General features: G+C 39.1%; 2 protein-coding genes across 2 annotated transcripts; both read right to left on the bottom strand.

Moving 5' to 3' along the window:
- Nucleotides 1-1,423: 1,423 nt before the first annotated feature.
- LOC106129111 (uncharacterized) lies at nucleotides 1,424-4,129 on the bottom strand. The gene is made up of 4 exons (XM_060947720.1): nucleotides 4,050-4,129; nucleotides 2,678-2,839; nucleotides 1,793-1,951; nucleotides 1,424-1,615 (listed from the first exon to the last, which is right to left on the bottom strand). Exons 2-4 carry the CDS (start codon nucleotides 2,825-2,827, stop codon nucleotides 1,424-1,426), a joined length of 501 nt encoding a protein of 166 aa, XP_060803703.1. The 5' UTR covers nucleotides 2,828-2,839; nucleotides 4,050-4,129.
- Nucleotides 4,130-4,583: 454 nt separating this feature from the next.
- LOC106129110 (O-acyltransferase like protein-like) lies at nucleotides 4,584-17,240 on the bottom strand. Its single transcript, XM_060947836.1, is given in 14 exon segments — nucleotides 4,584-4,781; nucleotides 4,978-5,086; nucleotides 7,026-7,162; nucleotides 8,621-8,807; nucleotides 9,131-9,260; nucleotides 9,515-9,702; nucleotides 13,386-13,480; nucleotides 13,483-13,599; nucleotides 14,065-14,179; nucleotides 14,849-15,042; nucleotides 15,637-15,715; nucleotides 16,120-16,317; nucleotides 16,519-16,786; nucleotides 17,059-17,240. Coding segments are annotated over 11 exon segments (1,401 nt in total). The 5' UTR covers nucleotides 15,674-15,715; nucleotides 16,120-16,317; nucleotides 16,519-16,786; nucleotides 17,059-17,240; the 3' UTR covers nucleotides 4,584-4,689.
- Nucleotides 17,241-17,459: the final 219 nt, after the last annotated feature.

The following is a 17,459-nucleotide window of genomic DNA, read 5'->3' as shown; positions in this document are numbered from 1 at the left end:
TCTCTTAGTTATTGATATCATTTACCTCTTAACCCTTTAAACGTAAATGTCGTCCGACAAACATTTGGTGCATATCATAATTACTTTCGGATTTTATATATATTATGAATTATGAATAATTTATAATGTCAGTATCAAAGCGCACATCAACATATGTGAATGTAATGTCAATATATTTGACTTCAATTTGTAGAATAATTAATCAATATTCCCAGTAAAATCCTATTTTTGGAACGTTGCCGGCAGCGATTCCAGCAAAATTTCCAGTCCCTGACCTTGTTCCCGGGCTCGGTACATCACTAATTGCAGCCTTTTGGGGGATTTATTTATTAAAAAAAGCAACCTTAATTTGAACTCGGGTATTTAACTACATCCACACTAAAGTTCATCACAAACGGTCCAGCGATTTAGCTATAATGTGAATCATAGGCTATTAATTATACTATTTGATTTTCAAACACTACTTAGTTATCAGAATGACATAGATGTAGATAAAAATATTGTTGGAACTAAGATCGCAGCCAACATAGTTAGGATTCCCGATGTAGAACCAAACCACAGACGTAATAAAATTTATAGTTACAACTGTGATCGGAAATGATCAATCTTAACTCACTCATCCATCGATAGTATTATCGACTATACGTACACGTACATATGAATATCTCTACCCCGCCATGTTGACGTATTTGAGTAGCCGAAAAATTGCATCAATCCTCTGGAGCATCTGATGAAATCACCGTTGCCCAGGGTTCTATACTAGGGTCTTTGTTGTTTCTTATGTACGTCAATTATTTGTCATGCTATGTGAAGACGTTGTTGTACTATTTGCGGATGACACTTCTCTTGTTTCTCCTATTGAAACGGCAACAGATAATTCGACAAGGTCTATAGTAGGTACCTACATTATAGCTCAAGTGTTAAAACAGCTAATAATTCATTGTTAAATGCAGAAAAAAAACAAAATGTGTATAGTTCTGTTTGTCGAATGTTAGAAAAGTACAAACACACATAAGTATGTGGTCGTCGATATCTAATGAAATAATAGATTTGGTTGGAAAAACAGCAAATCACCTCATTTTAGGTTAGGTACCTACCTACCTACATAATGGGCGTAGGAAATAGAGGGACTGGATAAACTGTGCCCACCTCAAAATTCGAAACTTTGTTCTATAAAACATTATTGTTGACAATTTTTACAGTAAGCGAACCTGGTCAGTAATTTTTAAATTTAACCTAAGCGGTACATACAAGGTGATATTGAAAATAAATTAAATTGTGTAAACAAAAGTAACTTAGCGGCGTTAGTCTAAGTCTAAAAAGTTCTGCTTAGGAAGGAAGCTAGTAATCATGCTCAATTCCAAAATAACATAAAAAAAATTAAAGCAAACATACAAGCAGCCGTGAATGTCTTTAATAATTTTTAGTCGTTAGGTACATGTCTTCCCATCCGGATATGCTTGCAAGGTTTCAGCTCCATATTGATGTATCCGCGGGCCAAAATCTCGCCAGTGCCGGTGGCGGTAACGTTTGCGTATATGCGTCCTTTGGTGAAAGGGAAGTTCCAGGGGATGCTGGTCACAGGAACCGTCATGTTGTATAGATGGTAGTAGCCCTGTAAGTATACATGATTAGATATACAACATCCACAACCTTACTAGACTAACTAGGCTGTTATAATAATCCGTAACATTTTAAGTTTTGGGAGAAAGATAATTTATTACATTTTATTTTAAAAACAAAGCAAGTAATGCCGAAAACAAACAAAAAAATTAAAAAGTTAATGTCTTACTGGAGCAAACGGACATTTTGGCTGTTCCAAGAACCTTCCCTGGTTCATAGCTTGTCCAAAAAACTTATCCTTTTTAATTAAATCGCACCAACCAAAGTGCATCTCGACGAAACTGCGCTTGTACTCGTTCGACAGGAACTGGTAAAAGTAGAAGTCCACCTGGAACGATCGCGCACTAATCTTAAGGGTCTCGCGCTCTGGCGAAACTGTAAACTTTTATAGACATTCCTGTCATTCCTTTATTATTCACGAGAGGCCGCCCGCGACTTCGTCCGCATGGAAACCCTATCAATACCGCTAAAAAGTAGCCTATATGTTATTCTGGGTTTTCAGCTACCTTATATACCAAATTTCATCGCAATCGGTTTAATAGTTTTTGCGTAAAAGAGTAACAATCATCCATACTGAAATCCTGACTTACTCACAAACTTTCGCATTTATAATATTGGCAGGATTAAAGTTTGTGACGTCGTGCCACCGTGGACCTCTGCACCTCTCTTCACCGCCCAGGGACTCTACATAAGCGCGGGCGTGCGCTTCGAACTTTGTCCTTTGGTCTACTCTGGCGCTCACCAAGTTAAGTAGCTCGCTATCTTCAGGCGGATAGGTACTTGCTGGATATCGTGTTTAGTTAAACCCCCGCTTTTTTTAAATATGTTAAATTAGTGCAAATTAATATGGTTATTATTCGATGAGCGACGTTTAACAAAAACGTCACAAGTTCTTAAAATGTCGTACTCTTTTTACACGTGTTCAATACTAATATGAGACCACACATTTCACCCTAACGTTATTACTACACATATATAGAGTAGGAGACGCGCCTTTAGATTCGTACTTAAGAGTATTCGAAGGATGTAAATGTTATTTGTGCAGCCCGCTTACCGTCCAGTTGTTCCCGAAGCTATAAAGACTGTGGAAGTGCAAGCCCACGTAGTACACGGGGTCCCGGCGGCCGTATCTCGTAGTCGTTAAGTTAGCATATGTCACATATTTCCGATTAAATTCATATACTTTTGGATGCTCGGTCACCATATATAGTGCTTTCTGAAAAAAATATAGGTATTATAATTAGCTTTTTATTCATAGTGTAATATTTTTTTTCTATTTCCGTGGTAATTTAGGAAAATCACGCTTAGTGCTCTGTTGGCAGAGCTGTCCTGCTCTCTCAGACGGGATTGCTACGTAAACTACCTAAGTAGAGGTTGCGTGTCATTTTACCAGTCTGTTGGTTTATGATCGAAAAGTAAGATAAACTCAACTCATAAAAATGTAGCAAAGTAAAAATGTCCCAAAATGAGACTGATGTAATATTTATTTTCTTCCTGTACTTATAACTCACGCGATAGAATAAAGGAGTATTGATGTTTTCAAAATTTGACTTACTTAGGTTAGATAGCTCAGACACAGTCGTCAGACAACTTGGGGCTCAATTCTGCTAATTAACACAGATTCCAATTGAATCGTTATATATTTTTTAAACTAATTTGGCATTCTACTTATAATTATCGGCCCGTTGGTTTACGATTGAATTTAGATATTGCGACGAGTGGTCCAAACGGTATTCCGCTGACCCTTCTTGCTTCGGGGGGGCTAAATCGGTATTCTACTCTCATATTTTGACTTTTTCTTTCAATAACAGTTCGTTGTCAATTTTACGATTTTGCCAAGATTAGGCCATGTTTTATTATGCTGGTGCATCTATACTGACAAAATAATATATACCTATACAATTAAACTAATTAAAAAGTTTATGTAATAGAAAAATTTACAGTTTTTTTTAATTGGCCCATGGCAGTTTTTAAAGGCAACACCAATATAATCACACCTTACCGGAAATGCGATTCCAATACGATTCATGTTGCGATGACACCGATACGGTTACAATTTGGATTTTTTGTTTATTAGAATGCCAAATTTTCACAATGACAATCTAGTCGAAAAGGAATCTGCTCAACCCGGCTCCTTAAAATTTAATAAGAGAATTTGGCCCCTGATAAACTGGTGGGCGCAGTGGACGGTGACGGTGTGCGTCCCTACGTTATCAACATCCTCGCCTCTACGTCATTATCATTACCCAAAATTTAAGGTTTTATATTATAGACAACGAAGAATGAAGAATGCATTTTTTTATTGTAATAAACATAAAGAATGTTATAGTTACATAAATATTATCAAAATATACTTAATAGTGTCAAAATAATGTAAAAATGGGTAAAGAGACGAACAATAATAAAGGTTTTGAACAAAAACTTACGCCTGACGGGTCGCAACAGTATATTATTCTTGACGTACATAACAAATGTAAAATATATATTATCGCGTTTTTATTTTCCATCTTAGTGATGGTTGGTGACGCTCAGCTCGACAAATATATTTACACAATCATGTGCACGCGTAATGATGCATATCACATTTCAGTTTAACTATAGGTACATTTTTGAAAGTATCACGAATTGCTTAATTATGTAGTTTCCGGGTATCCTAATATTTAAGCATAGGTAGTTATTGTGCCATATTTTGTGATTCTCCATTATATCCTAAAGTAGCCTATTACGCTTAATGGAAATTGTTTATTAGTAGTACATGGCCAACTCTTCTGGCCAAAAAATAATAACATACGGGCAAGTGTCGGCAACACAGACCCTGCCTCGGCGGTCGCCAGCAGCGCGCGGCGTGCCCCGAGCGGCGATACCCAAAACATTTGACGATTGGTTTGGCCCTGAGAATATTATAGCCAGAACTTGGTTTGCGAAAAAAAGGACAAAAACAAATATGTATCATGAGCAGTTTTATTACACTTAAAAATTTATCTTATAACAAACGACGACGGTTTCTTTTGAAAAATCAATCATTTATACAACCGAAATCCTTAGGTATACTTATTGCACATAATCCTAATAATTTTTAGAGATTTCTTGGGCCATCACTTTGTCTGTTGTTGCTGTGGCGTCGGCTTCTGTGACTGTTGTGGCTTGTTTTTTTACACCTATAATAATAAAATATTAATATTAAAATAGTTAAAACATGAGGTTAAGAGGCACGTAATTTGAATAAGTATATTATGTTGATGTAAATTACATATTGAGTGATGCGAGTATTTCTTTTCTGTAGAATTATAAATCTTGTACTAGTATAATACAAAAGAGATTTTATCAGGTTTATAAAAGTAAAAGAATAAATACCTTCACCCATGATGAGTTTGATCAGCACAGAAAACGGGGCATCGACTAACAAGCAGGCGAAGAAGGCCGCGATGAACGCCACCGCAGTATGCGCCAAAAATTTGAAAGTCTGAAATATTGAACTCCGCGTCACAAGCGTAGTGTGAGGTGTCTAAAGGCACACGTGGAAATCTGAATAATAGTCTATTCCGATTTCTACGTTGCGTGCAAATCACTACATACTTAGTACGAGTATAAAGCAAAGTCTCTTCCCACTTCCCGCGTCTGTATGTATGTCTGTATGTATGCTTATAAGTATCTTTACACAACGGATCTGGATGCGGTTAATAAGTATAATAACAGAATAGAATAGAATAGAATAGATTTATTTTCAAAATTGGATACAAGGTATCACTTATTGACGTCACATAACTTAAATCTAATTATAACTACTACCGCTTCCAAAGCGCATGTGTAGAAGAAGCGGCGGAACAAACTACACTGCAGCATTTTCATAGGACGTCAATTTACAAATATAGATCTCTTAAATCTAAATCGTGGACGAATGCACATTGTCTACATTAAAAAACATGTATGAATGTAGAACTGATTATGTCAATACGAATATTTCGTCAAATAAAATAAATATAAAATAAAATATGTACATACTGTACAAATTATGTCCAGATCATGTCAAAAATACACAAGCATTTAAGAGGCCATTATGTCCAGCTCGGGCCACACATGTTTATCATTAATATAATCATCCGTGCTGTAATAGGCTTTCCTACAAAGCTCAACTTTAATATACTGTTTGAATTTTCTATCATTCATTTCAAGAACACTTTTTGGTAATTTATTATAAAATCTTATACAATTAATAAGAAATGATTTCCCTACCTTAGCCAGCCGATGTGCTGGGATCGACAACTTATAATTGTTCCGCAGTGATCTACTAGTACATTCACCTACTTTTTTGAAAGAGTCTAAGTTTTTCCTAACATGCATGATGTTATCGAATATGTACTTATTGGGAGGGCAAAGTTAAAATATTTAGGTTTTTGAAAAAATCTCTAAGGGAATCTCTTTGTTTAAGACCGTAGATATATCGAATTGCCCTTTTTTGTAAAATGAAAATAGTTTGTATGTCTGCTGCTGATCCCCAAAGCAGTAGACCATATGACATTAAACTATGAAAATAACTAAAATATACTAGCTTAGCAGTTGCCACATCCGTCAAATGCCTAATACGACGAATAGCGTATGCTGCAGAACTAAGCCTTTTAGAAAGTTTTAAAATGTGAGCATGCCATTTCAAATTTGAATCTAATGTTATTCCTAAGAAAGTAGTACTATCAACAAAATCTAATCTTTTACTATTTATACTAATATCCACATTTGCCTGCCGCACATTGGGAAGTGTAAACTTAATGCAGTGGGTCTTATTTGCATTTAACAGTAAGTTGTTGATTGTAAACCAGTTAGAGATGGCGGCTAAAGTGCTATTCACATCATCACAGATTTCGCTACGGCGGTTCATTTTAAAAATTAGTGACGTATCATCTGCAAACAACACGATGCCAGTCTGTTTCTCAATCATGCAAGGCAGGTCGTTGACATGCTAACATGCTTAATATATTAGAGAACCACTGATAATTTTAAGATTTCTAATATGAAGTCATAAATAAACACTTTATTTTGCGCTTACATTGCAAACGCTGACTGAACTCAACGAGATAGATCAAAATAATGTACTAAATATTATATACCTCAAAAAGGTCTACAAAAAACTCCGCGATGGTATATGTTTATCTCTTAGGATTAACCCACAATAATCAAATTCTATCCTTAACTTTTTACAAGGAATAATGGCTTATTAAGGAAGCGATAAGTAATAATGTAAGAAATAAATGCTGTGAACGAGTATACAGAGACATTCTGTAATATATTTTGGTATCAGCTTTGCACCCGTGCAGGCAGCATATTTCAGACGAGCCGCATAATTAAGCTTTAATTTCTTTATTAAGCTTTTGAATGATCGTGCTATCGTTATGATCTCATGTACTTACATACTGAAAAACGTGGAAGTGCACAGGCGCCAGCTCCGTGGAGTTGACGAGGAACTGCAGCGGGTAGTGCAGCAGGAAGATGGCGTACGAGAGCCGCGCCGGCAGCAGCCACACGTCCAGCAACCAGTTCACCGGGCCTGTTGCAGCGTTCAGGTTGGTATCGATAAGTGCTGTCGTCTTTGATTTTATGAACCTTTTAAAGCATTTACCTAACGATATTCTTGCACGAACTCGAAGTTACGGGAGTTAATGTAAACGTTTCCAAGCTAAAAGGTAATTGGATTTTATTCTTAATACAGACACTGTTTTTTCGTAATCTTTGAAAGCTGTGCTTCCATGGCCCTCGGAGGAAGCCGCCTGCAGACGCCAGTTGGCGGTGTCTCAATTACCATCAAGCAATCGATGCGCTACCTGGGCATCGTTCTTGATGGCAGATGGAACTTCGGCGCCCACTTCGCAGAATTAGCGCCGCGCGTGACGACGGCGGCCGGAGCGCTGACTTGGCTCATGCCAAATCTAGGCGGTCCAGAAGCGTCCTGCAGGCGCTTGTACATGGGGGTCGTGCGATCGATGGCCCTTTACGGGGCCCCCGTATGGGCGGATGCGCTCTCTCGCCAAAACCTCGCCTTTCTGCGGAGGCCACAGAGGCTGATGGCGACGAGAGCCGCAAGGGGATATCGCACGATCTCACAGGGTCACCGGTTGGCACCGAGGGAGATCGCAGGACGCCGCAATGAGCTGTGTCAGCGCTCCATAGAAGAGTGGTCCCAAAGGCTGGAGCAGCCGACTGCTGGGCGTAGACCCGTCGAGGTGGTCCATCCGGTGTTGGGACAGTGGTTGGCGAGACAGCACGGTAGCCTGACTTACCGTCTGACCCAGATGCTCTCCGGAAATGGTTGTTTCGGAGGGTATCTGTGTCAGATCGGTCGGGAGCCGTCTGCTATCTGCCACCATTGTGACGGATGTGCTGACGAGGACGCCCAGCACACCTTGGAGGTTTGCCCAGCCTGGGACCAAGACCGCGCGGAGCTTCGCGCGGTCGTGGGGGACGACCTCTCTCTACCGGTCGTCGTGAGACAGATGGTCGACAGCGAGAGGTCGTGGACAGCAGTGCAGACCTTTGCGGAGAGCGTCATGCTCCGCAAAGAGGCGGCGGAAAGGGTGAGAGAGGACACGTCCGACCTCCCCATACGCCGCCGGCGCACTGGGCGCAGGAGGCGGGCATGCGCCCTGCACCTGCTGCCCCCACAATAAGGGCCGGTCGGGCGGCGGAAACGGGATTCCGCTGCCTGGCGAAACGGCCCTGGGTTGAAGGCGCGCTTGTGCCAGGCGCGCCCTCCCCTAGCGGGTAGAATTGAAGGCCGACGGGTCACCCCGCTGGCCGCTCCGTGGAGAGCGGTCGAGCCGAGGCCGCCGTGGAAGCGGCCGCCGCGTCGGGAATATGAGCGAGCAGGGCAGCTCACACTCCTGGCTACGAAGCGGTAGGCGATGGCATCGTGGGGTTTTAGTGGGTTCAAGCCCCACATAACCCGTACGGCGACCCGTAGCTGGCCGGGTAGACGAAGGTCTTTCAACACGTTAAAAAAAAAAGTTACCTCCATATCCATGGACACAAGCGAAGATGATCCAGCCGATGGCGACGGCCCAGGCGGAGCGCGCGTACGAGTTGATGAGCACGTCCAGCGCGCCGCCGCCCCACGCCGGCTGCATCACCTCGTACACCGCCACCCACACCAGCAGGAGCAGCGTCAGCGCGCATGCCCACGCCATTATCACTATTGCCTTTGAATGTTCAAATCACAAGTAAATATACAGACGTGAACATCGGCAGTTTTTAAAAAGTGTGCACGTTCCAAGATTCTGTGGTTAGAATTCCACAGCTGCCGCCTGCTGCTGCCTCTTTTCTGATTTACGTTGTTTCTAATGCTGACAGATACTCGTATACAAAAAGGGAATTGGTATATCGTGATAACTGGTTAGTGTCCAAGCTGGGTACAGTCGCTCCGTGTTAAAACCGGATACGCGAAGGTGATGATATTTGCGTAATCATATGGAGAAGAATAGTCTTTTCGTCAAAACAGGAAACAACAGAATGAACTATGTACAATGTGTATATTTGGTTTCCGTCCTTTCCAGATGTGTAGCAAGTACCCGAACGCCATGCCGACGAGGAAGGGCGGGGCTCGCGTGAACGTGTTGAAGTAGTAGTTCGGCAGGTAGTCCTCCATCGGCCGGCTAGAAGATAACAATCGCAAATTAACTCTACTTTCAGAGAAAATTTAATTATGATTCTGGCCTGGCGTTTGTAACGCACAAGGTCTACCTTTAATAAAAAATCAGGAGAAACACAATTCATACAAAACAATTGCATTTAATTAACTACCTTCTACTAGAAACGAAAACAATCTGTTTGACATACATATATGTTCCTGGGACAGTGTAGGTAGGATAAAAAAAATACTTTGCATATAAAATGATAAAGCTCTCACCTGGTAACAAAATTATGAGGTACAAAGTCTTTATAAGCGTTATAAAAGGTGGTGGTGGAGTAGAGCGCTCCCACGCCGGCTGCCAGCGCGCCCCAGGCCGCGCGGCGCCCGCGCAGCCACGCGAGCAGCAGCGGGGACGCGAGGTGCAGCTGCACGTCCACGGCGACGTACCACGAGTGCGGCAGGCACTGCCATTGGGAACAAAACGTCATCGTCAACTGCTTAAAAACGATTTCATGATGTTTCTTTTCCAGAGTCGGCGTAAATCAAGTTAAGCGACTCGCTCGGTGACCACGGGTCATTGTAACATGATTCGTAACGTCCGCGGTAAAATAAAGGTACGTTACGTGCGCGTTTAATACCTATAGATAGTATTTATAAATAGTAAACGATGTTCACTTTTGAAACAACGTTTTAATGGTTGCGAGAATACGTCTGCCTCTTACTCTTTTATGGCTTAACCCCTGATTACTTTTTAAGAAATTAGTTCTAGTCGAGGCATGTAACGGCGCCATTTCTTACAAAAATTTTGGGAAGATGATAATTTTTTTTATGAGTCATTTGTTTAATATAGAACTATTTGATGATCTTTGTTGGAACTTGTTTTGAAAGAAATTAAAACTGCACTTTCTGAAATAACTGGCTGAACTTATATTTTTAGTATTTGGTTTACATATTAGGTATTAATCCATAACATTATAAAAAGTGAACTTCATTATACATATATACGCGCTTCTGACTTTTTAAATATTTTATCCAATCTTCTATTTTTGTTCTTTTTTTTTTCTTTGTGGCCAGCAGTACCACTTTCAAATTACTGTACATGCCGCCTCCCAAGGACATCTATTGGCAAGATGTCCTTCATAAATAAACAAACTTAATTATTAAATTGATGAACCTTAACTGTATTTACAATTTTGCAGTGTAACATAACAAGATACTTTAATCTATTCACTCATTTTGGTCTTTTGTTGTCTTAAATCTAATACGTAGATAATCTTTATAATTCTAATGGACTTTTTACTCTTTGAACATACCTACATGCCCAACCTCTCAATTTTTTGCTAACTTTTTTTACACATTATTTACAACACCAGAAATTAGCCAACCAAAAACTGTTTCCTGAGCAATCAGATCACCTTCACAATTTTTTAATAAACCTTCTTTTATTATATAACTGTAAATGTTTGCCCCTAAAATCATGTCCACTTGACTAGACCTATTGAAATCTGGATCAGCAAGATGTTGATCAAACCAATAAAAATATTTTTTATCAATTTCTTTATCTGGTAAGTTGGAAGTTATACTTTTAACAATGTGTGCATCGATTTCAATATTAAAACGACAAACATTTGAATGAATAGGTAACTTAACTATATGATTAATATTAATAGTTTTATCATTTCCTAAACCAGAAACAGATCCATTTAGAGGTATCTTTTTAAGACACAGTTGTTGTACGGCAGCTTCTGTTATAAAACATGACTCAGAAGCCTGGTCTACAAGGGCACGCAGCACTCGGGGTTCACCAGTTTCGGATCTGGTGTGGACTATAGCAGTGGGCAATATTACTTGTTTTGAATTTATTTTTTTACAGGCACCCACTGACTCATTTTGTAATTGACTTGCTACATTTACTTGAGACTTTATGGTGGTCCTTGAACTATACATTTCCGATTGATCGGTATGCAAAAGTGAATGATGGCGTTTTTTACATATTTGACACGTACTAGATTTCTTACAATTAACTAATGTGTGATTACCACCTAAGCAATTATAACAAATATTGTTCTTATTTACAAATTCTATCTTGTGCTCTAACTTAAGTTTGGAAAACTTTTTACAAAAACATAGTTTATGTGTTTGGGAACAATACTCGCACAGCAATCTGAGCTGAACTTTAGTAAACATTGACTTTGAACTATATAAATTATGTGATCTATTAGGCTTACGACTTTCAATACTGGCTTCCACGCATTCCAAAGCTCTAAACCGATTTTCAATAAAATACTGAAACTTTTCGAAGGTCGGTAATTCATTTGCATCGTAACTAAATGCACTCAGCTCCCACTGCTTGCGACTCTCCGGGTCCAGTTTCTCAGCAAGAATGTGAACAATGAGAATGTCCCAAGTACTCACATCAATTTCTACATTTTTTAGAGCACTCAGACAATCACAAGTGGTATCTAAAAGCTGTTTTAATGCTGTACCTGATTCTTTTAATATATTATTTTGCCCGAATAATCTTTTTAGAATACTGGTAGCCAACTGTTTTTTGTTATTGTACCTGCGTTCTAATTTATCCCAGCATAACATATAATTTGAACTTGTGATGGGAACATGCCTTATCAATTGTTCAGCTTCCCCTGTGAGGTGACCTTTAAGATAATACAGTTTCTGTAAATTATCAAGTGATATGTTGTGATGAATAAGTGACATGAATAGATTTCTAAATGTAGTCCATTCTGTATAATTGCCTGAGAAAACAGGTATGGTAAGTTTCGGTAACTTAACAGAAGAAGCTGATTTATTTAAATTACAGGGAGACTCTGCCGAAGAATGAACCATACATAATGCTCTTAATGTTATTTTCATTTGTGTTTTGCAAGTTGTATAAATATCCGCGACCTCATCATATATACAATTACTTACATAGTCTGTACATTCTAGTTGTTCTGGATTTGAAGTACTGTACAATTTGTTGTCATTTTCTTTATACAAATTCCAATCCTGCTCTAAATTATTTAACACAACCTCTACATACTCTGGGGTTAGATTTTCTTGTGGATATTTTTTAAAATTAATAAACGACTTTGTTATTTTTGATTTCAGTTTTGCCTGTAAATTAAGTAATCCTTCCATGATATTTACAAAAAGATAAACAGTCACGAAGCGATATAAATGTAACTTATATAATATAACACTTAATATTACCTGTACTAAATTATTTATCCATCTAATAATTACACTATATACATTAAATTTCGGTGGGTTTAAAAATTTGGATTTTTGTTGAACGTCAATGTTATTTTTAACTAAGTGTTACAAATGTACTCACGATTTTCACTGCTCTCATTATTATTACACAAATCTTCTTCTTAATTTTTGCACTGAACAGATTGTAGGCACCCGATGTACGCGTACCTATTCTTCACGAAGAACTATTTCTTTTACCTCTCTCAAGGTTGTCAATAATCTCCCTTTGCCATATTGTATTATAGAAATAATTGTTGTAGTGCTAAAAGGGAAGCAATCCAGGTTTCTTGTTACTTCAGAGTAGAATATGCACTTACGAATTTGTAAGTAAATGGAAACAAAAGATGCTGCACTCTGCATTTATCTCATGTTATGTACGTGACAATTATATTGTAAAATTATTTTAAACGAAACTTGAAACACCAAAGAGCTGGAAAATTATGTGGCTCGATTGAGGACCATTGTTTAATATAGAACTATTTGATGATCTTTGTTGGAACTTGTTTTGAAAGAAATTAAAACTGCACTTTCTGAAATAACTGGCTGAACTTATATTTTTAGTATTTGGTTTACATATTAGGTATTAATCCATAACATTATAAAAAGTGAACTTCATTATACATATATACGCGCTTCTGACTTTTTAAATATTTTATCCAATCTTCTATTTTTGTTCTTTTTTTTTTCTTTGTGGCCAGCAGTACCACTTTCAAATTACTGTACACATTATTTTACTTAAAACGTCGCCGTTACAGACCTACGTAAATAAAAAGAAAATGGTGAGGCAATAGAATAGATGGCACTAGTGTAGTTGATTGAGTCTACTTTAGTCGGTAAATGTTAGCGCGTTTTATTGATATCCTCTTGTTGAAACAGTTGAGACATTGTCCCTCACCATAGTAGACGGCGTGGCGTAGTTCTGAATGTGCAGCAGCGTGGTCCACCAGTGCTCGCGGCAGACGTGCACCTGCCGCGCCACGGCGCCCCACAGCAGCCGTCCAGCAGCCGGTGCAGCAGCGACGCCTGTAGCAGCGCCGCCAGCGCCAGCAGCGGGAACAGCCGCAGCAACCGGTGCAGGTAGAACAGGTGCAGGTTCTTCAGTAAACTTTCTGGAAACAAATTGTTTACATCATTCGGACCTTGTTCCGGAACAACGATGTTATAGAAATATGTGCACGTATATCTAAGTTTCCATGCTGGTGGTAGCGAACAAAAAACATAGTGTGCGATAGCTGCTAGTCTTGTATGGCTCCGTCGAATGTAAAATAAATCAAAGGAAAGTTTACCAACTTTTGGTTTTTCTTTTAATTGCTGAGAAACCTGCCATAATCTCTAAACCTCCCATGACCCAAATTTGTATTAATTATGTGTAAGTTTGTTTTATTCTTTGCATTTTTCCTTGGAAAACAGAACTTCAAGGTTACGGATGCACAGCCGGCACTAGTTTTAATAACTTGACTCCCCACTCTTCTTTAGTCAAAGTGCTACCCCGGGCATTCACTAGGACCCAACCTGTACAATCACCGCATGGAAGATGAGGTTCGAATAAATTAGTGAAAACAAGAATGACTGACTCGGCGTGAGCTTCCCGGCCGTGGTGTAGACCAGCGGCAGGCCGGCCACCGTGAAGAAGGTGTCGACGCTGTACGGCGCCACGGACACCCACAGGCCCCTCCTTGACATCACCCACTGAAATGGACATATACTTACTTGTCGTAAACAACTTCGGCAATTTATTTGTATGTATTGACAATGTTTTTGACAACGTTTAAATTTGAAATAAATCCAAAATTAACTGGTGAACACAGAAATAAATATCAATTAAACAACGGGACCCCACATGCACAGTCAGCAGACTCGCAAACATTGAAACATTTTGATAATGACAAGTTGCAAGCCCACCGCTATTACAGAAGAATCCTAACCTTATTGCCTATTCGTGAGTCCCTTTTTGTGAGTAAAGATGGAGTGGTCCTATACTAGAGAGCAGGTACAAAACAATAGGCGATTGGCTATAAAAGTAATGGGGGACCATTTCATCCATATCCTTTTTCACTCATAAGTCTTTTTAACATTCACACCACTATTTTTATGATGTTGACGAAATATTCGTATTGAAATAATTAGTTCTACATTCATTCATGTTTTTTAATGTAGACAATGTGCATTCGTCCAAGATTTAGATTTAAGTAATGTGACGTCAATAAGTGATACCTTATATCCAATTTTGAAAATAAATCTATTCTATTCTATTCATAAAAAGTGGTGGTGTGCGAAAAACCGCATACACTAAGAATAATCCACGAAATATTTCTCCGAAAGCTGTGATGGAGAGCCAAAGGTGCGAAGACAAGTTACCTCCACCATATCCAGCAGGTTGACAACTTCATTTTCAGACGTGAACGCGTGTCCTATTATCACCCAGAGCATCGCCAGGGATCTGATCCCGTCGAGACATCGCAAGCTGTTCTCATTCGGTGCAAATGTCGTCAGCCTTTTCGCATTCGTATACAAAGAGAACGAGCGGTACAGTGTGTGAGCCTGCTTCGGATCTGAAATGAGCAACGTGTGAGCTTCTGCAAACATACATACATATGATCACGTCTATATCCCTTGCGCGGTAGACAAAGCCAACAGTCTTGAAAAGACTGAATGGCCACGTTCAGCTGTTTGGCTTAATGATAGAATTGAGATTCAAATAGTGACAGGTTCCTAGCCCTTTTGCAAACCTGGAAAATATATTGTGAACTATAAATAGTCTAACATTTTCCTGGTGAGTTGATGACTGTTATGTCAGAAATTTGTAATAATGTCCAGATTATCAAGCTAATTATTCGGAAAACATTGGTATCATTCAATTAAATCACTGAGATAAAATATTGGAAATACCGAATGTCTTAACGGCGGGATGTGCGGTAGCTGCACAGCACCAGATAAAGGGCAGGACAATCGGCCTGCCTATCTATTATCGATTGATATCGGCATGTAAATCTATGTAAATCGTTGTTAATTATGATGAAAGCATGTGTAAGGGTGATGGGGTATTGTTCAGGAATATGTTGAGTAAAACGAGTGTGATTATCTGCAAGACTGTAATGCGCCTATTACATTCAAACAAACAAACAAATGTGTGAATAGTTACTTACCTCGCTTTTGAACAAAATGTGGTTCAAATCGTAACATGTACTAAGTACTGTGAGTAAACCAATGAACGAAAGTAATGTTCTGAAATAGATAGAAAACAGAGTTTAATTTAAATGAAGTAAGTATAATATTTCTGAAATATGAAATAAAAATTCAAAATAATATGTGTGACTACAGGTCACATACATACATATGTATAATCACGTCTATATCCCTTGCGGGGTAGACAGACCTGTCTAGAAAAAACTAATAGGCCACGCTCAGCTGTTTGGCGTAATGATAGAATTGAGATTTATCATTACGCCAAACAGCTGAGCGTGTAATATAATAAGGTATAGGTATTGCATTAGTTAGGTATATTTTTATCTAAAAGTCGTGTTTATTTATTCATTCATTTCATTCATAATAATCACGTGTCAGCAGTCTTCAAAGACTGATAGGCCGCGTTCACAAAACAAAGCTCTTCATTGTAAACACACACTCACACGGCGACGTAGTCCGCAGCACTCCACGGCTTGTCGCCGCGCAGCCGGCAGTACAGCTCCTCGACCGCGAGCCGCGAGCCGGCCGCCGACGGGTTGAACGGCGCCGCCGAGAGCGCGCGCTCCGCGGAGCACGGCGCGGGGACGCACACCGCCAGGCGCACGTTGTTGGCCGGGAGCTCATTGCGTGGTTCTAATGACCTGACCAGAATATTCCACTTGCTTGATTTAGGCTATTTAGAAAATTAAGTACCTTACCTTTGTACAAAATTCAAAATGATGCAAACTTAATCCTATGCATGCAATTGTACTGTTTGAGACACATTCCCACGGAGGCGCACCGCTCTCAACAGAGTTACATTGACTAAAGAATTATTAGATTAAGTAAATATAATTATTTACCTTTTGACAAATTGGTCGTTTATATCATCCCACATCTGGAGAGTTCCACCGCGAGCTACAAAAGCCTTATTCATTACTTTATCCAATGCTTCAGATTTGTAATCCATTAATTCCAAAATTTGGTTTATTGGTACTTGTATCATACAATATTTTCCTCTGATTTCTAAATCATTTCTTACTTCTTCGATCCCTAGGCATTGAAAGTAATTCCCGAAATCAACTGAGTTACTCAACAGTCCTCTAGGTAGTCTAATTCCAGCGTCTAAAACTATTTCAATAACATTTTCAATCATTCATTCTACGATAAAGTCGTCAAATGTGCTTTGTAAAGCTCATCATCATTTTACATATTCAGGGTGGACCGGTACATTAAAATTAATGTGTCCACCACCTGGGTATATCAATACGTAATTAATTAAGTAAATAAGAAAAGAACGTAACTTGTGACAAATTTCATCAATATCGACACGGTAGTTTTTATTTTTTTCCAATAAGTTATTAATATAAATTAAGTTAATAATTCACTACTAAATTACTTACATGCCAGACTGAGCAAGAAATCCGAGCTCAAATATTTGATTTGTCGATCGCACAGTTCTGGGTCTAAAACATCTGCGTAGAGCTGCTGGTCGAACGCTGGGTTCGGTCGCTGGAGCCCGAGCCTGGCGGCGGCGCCCGCCACCACCACTAGCATCGCACACAAACTGCTTAAATTCATTTTTCTTAATGATTGATTTTAATAAATCGATCAGTAATTATATATATATACCTACACACATATAAGGCGTAGTTAAGGAAATCTGGTGGGGATTAATCTTATCTAATCAAGATCGGTCGCGTGAGAGGGTATATTTTTTTTTTAAATAATATTTTCCGCTTCATTTATTGTGATGGGGATGCCCAAAAAGGTTGGGTTTCGGAATATTTCTGTATTTTTAATG

Source organism: Amyelois transitella, chromosome 14 (assembly GCF_032362555.1).
Source record: "Amyelois transitella isolate CPQ chromosome 14, ilAmyTran1.1, whole genome shotgun sequence".
Classification (NCBI taxonomy): Eukaryota; Metazoa; Arthropoda; class Insecta; order Lepidoptera; family Pyralidae; genus Amyelois; species Amyelois transitella.
This window is presented reverse-complemented; position numbering and strand designations above follow the sequence as displayed.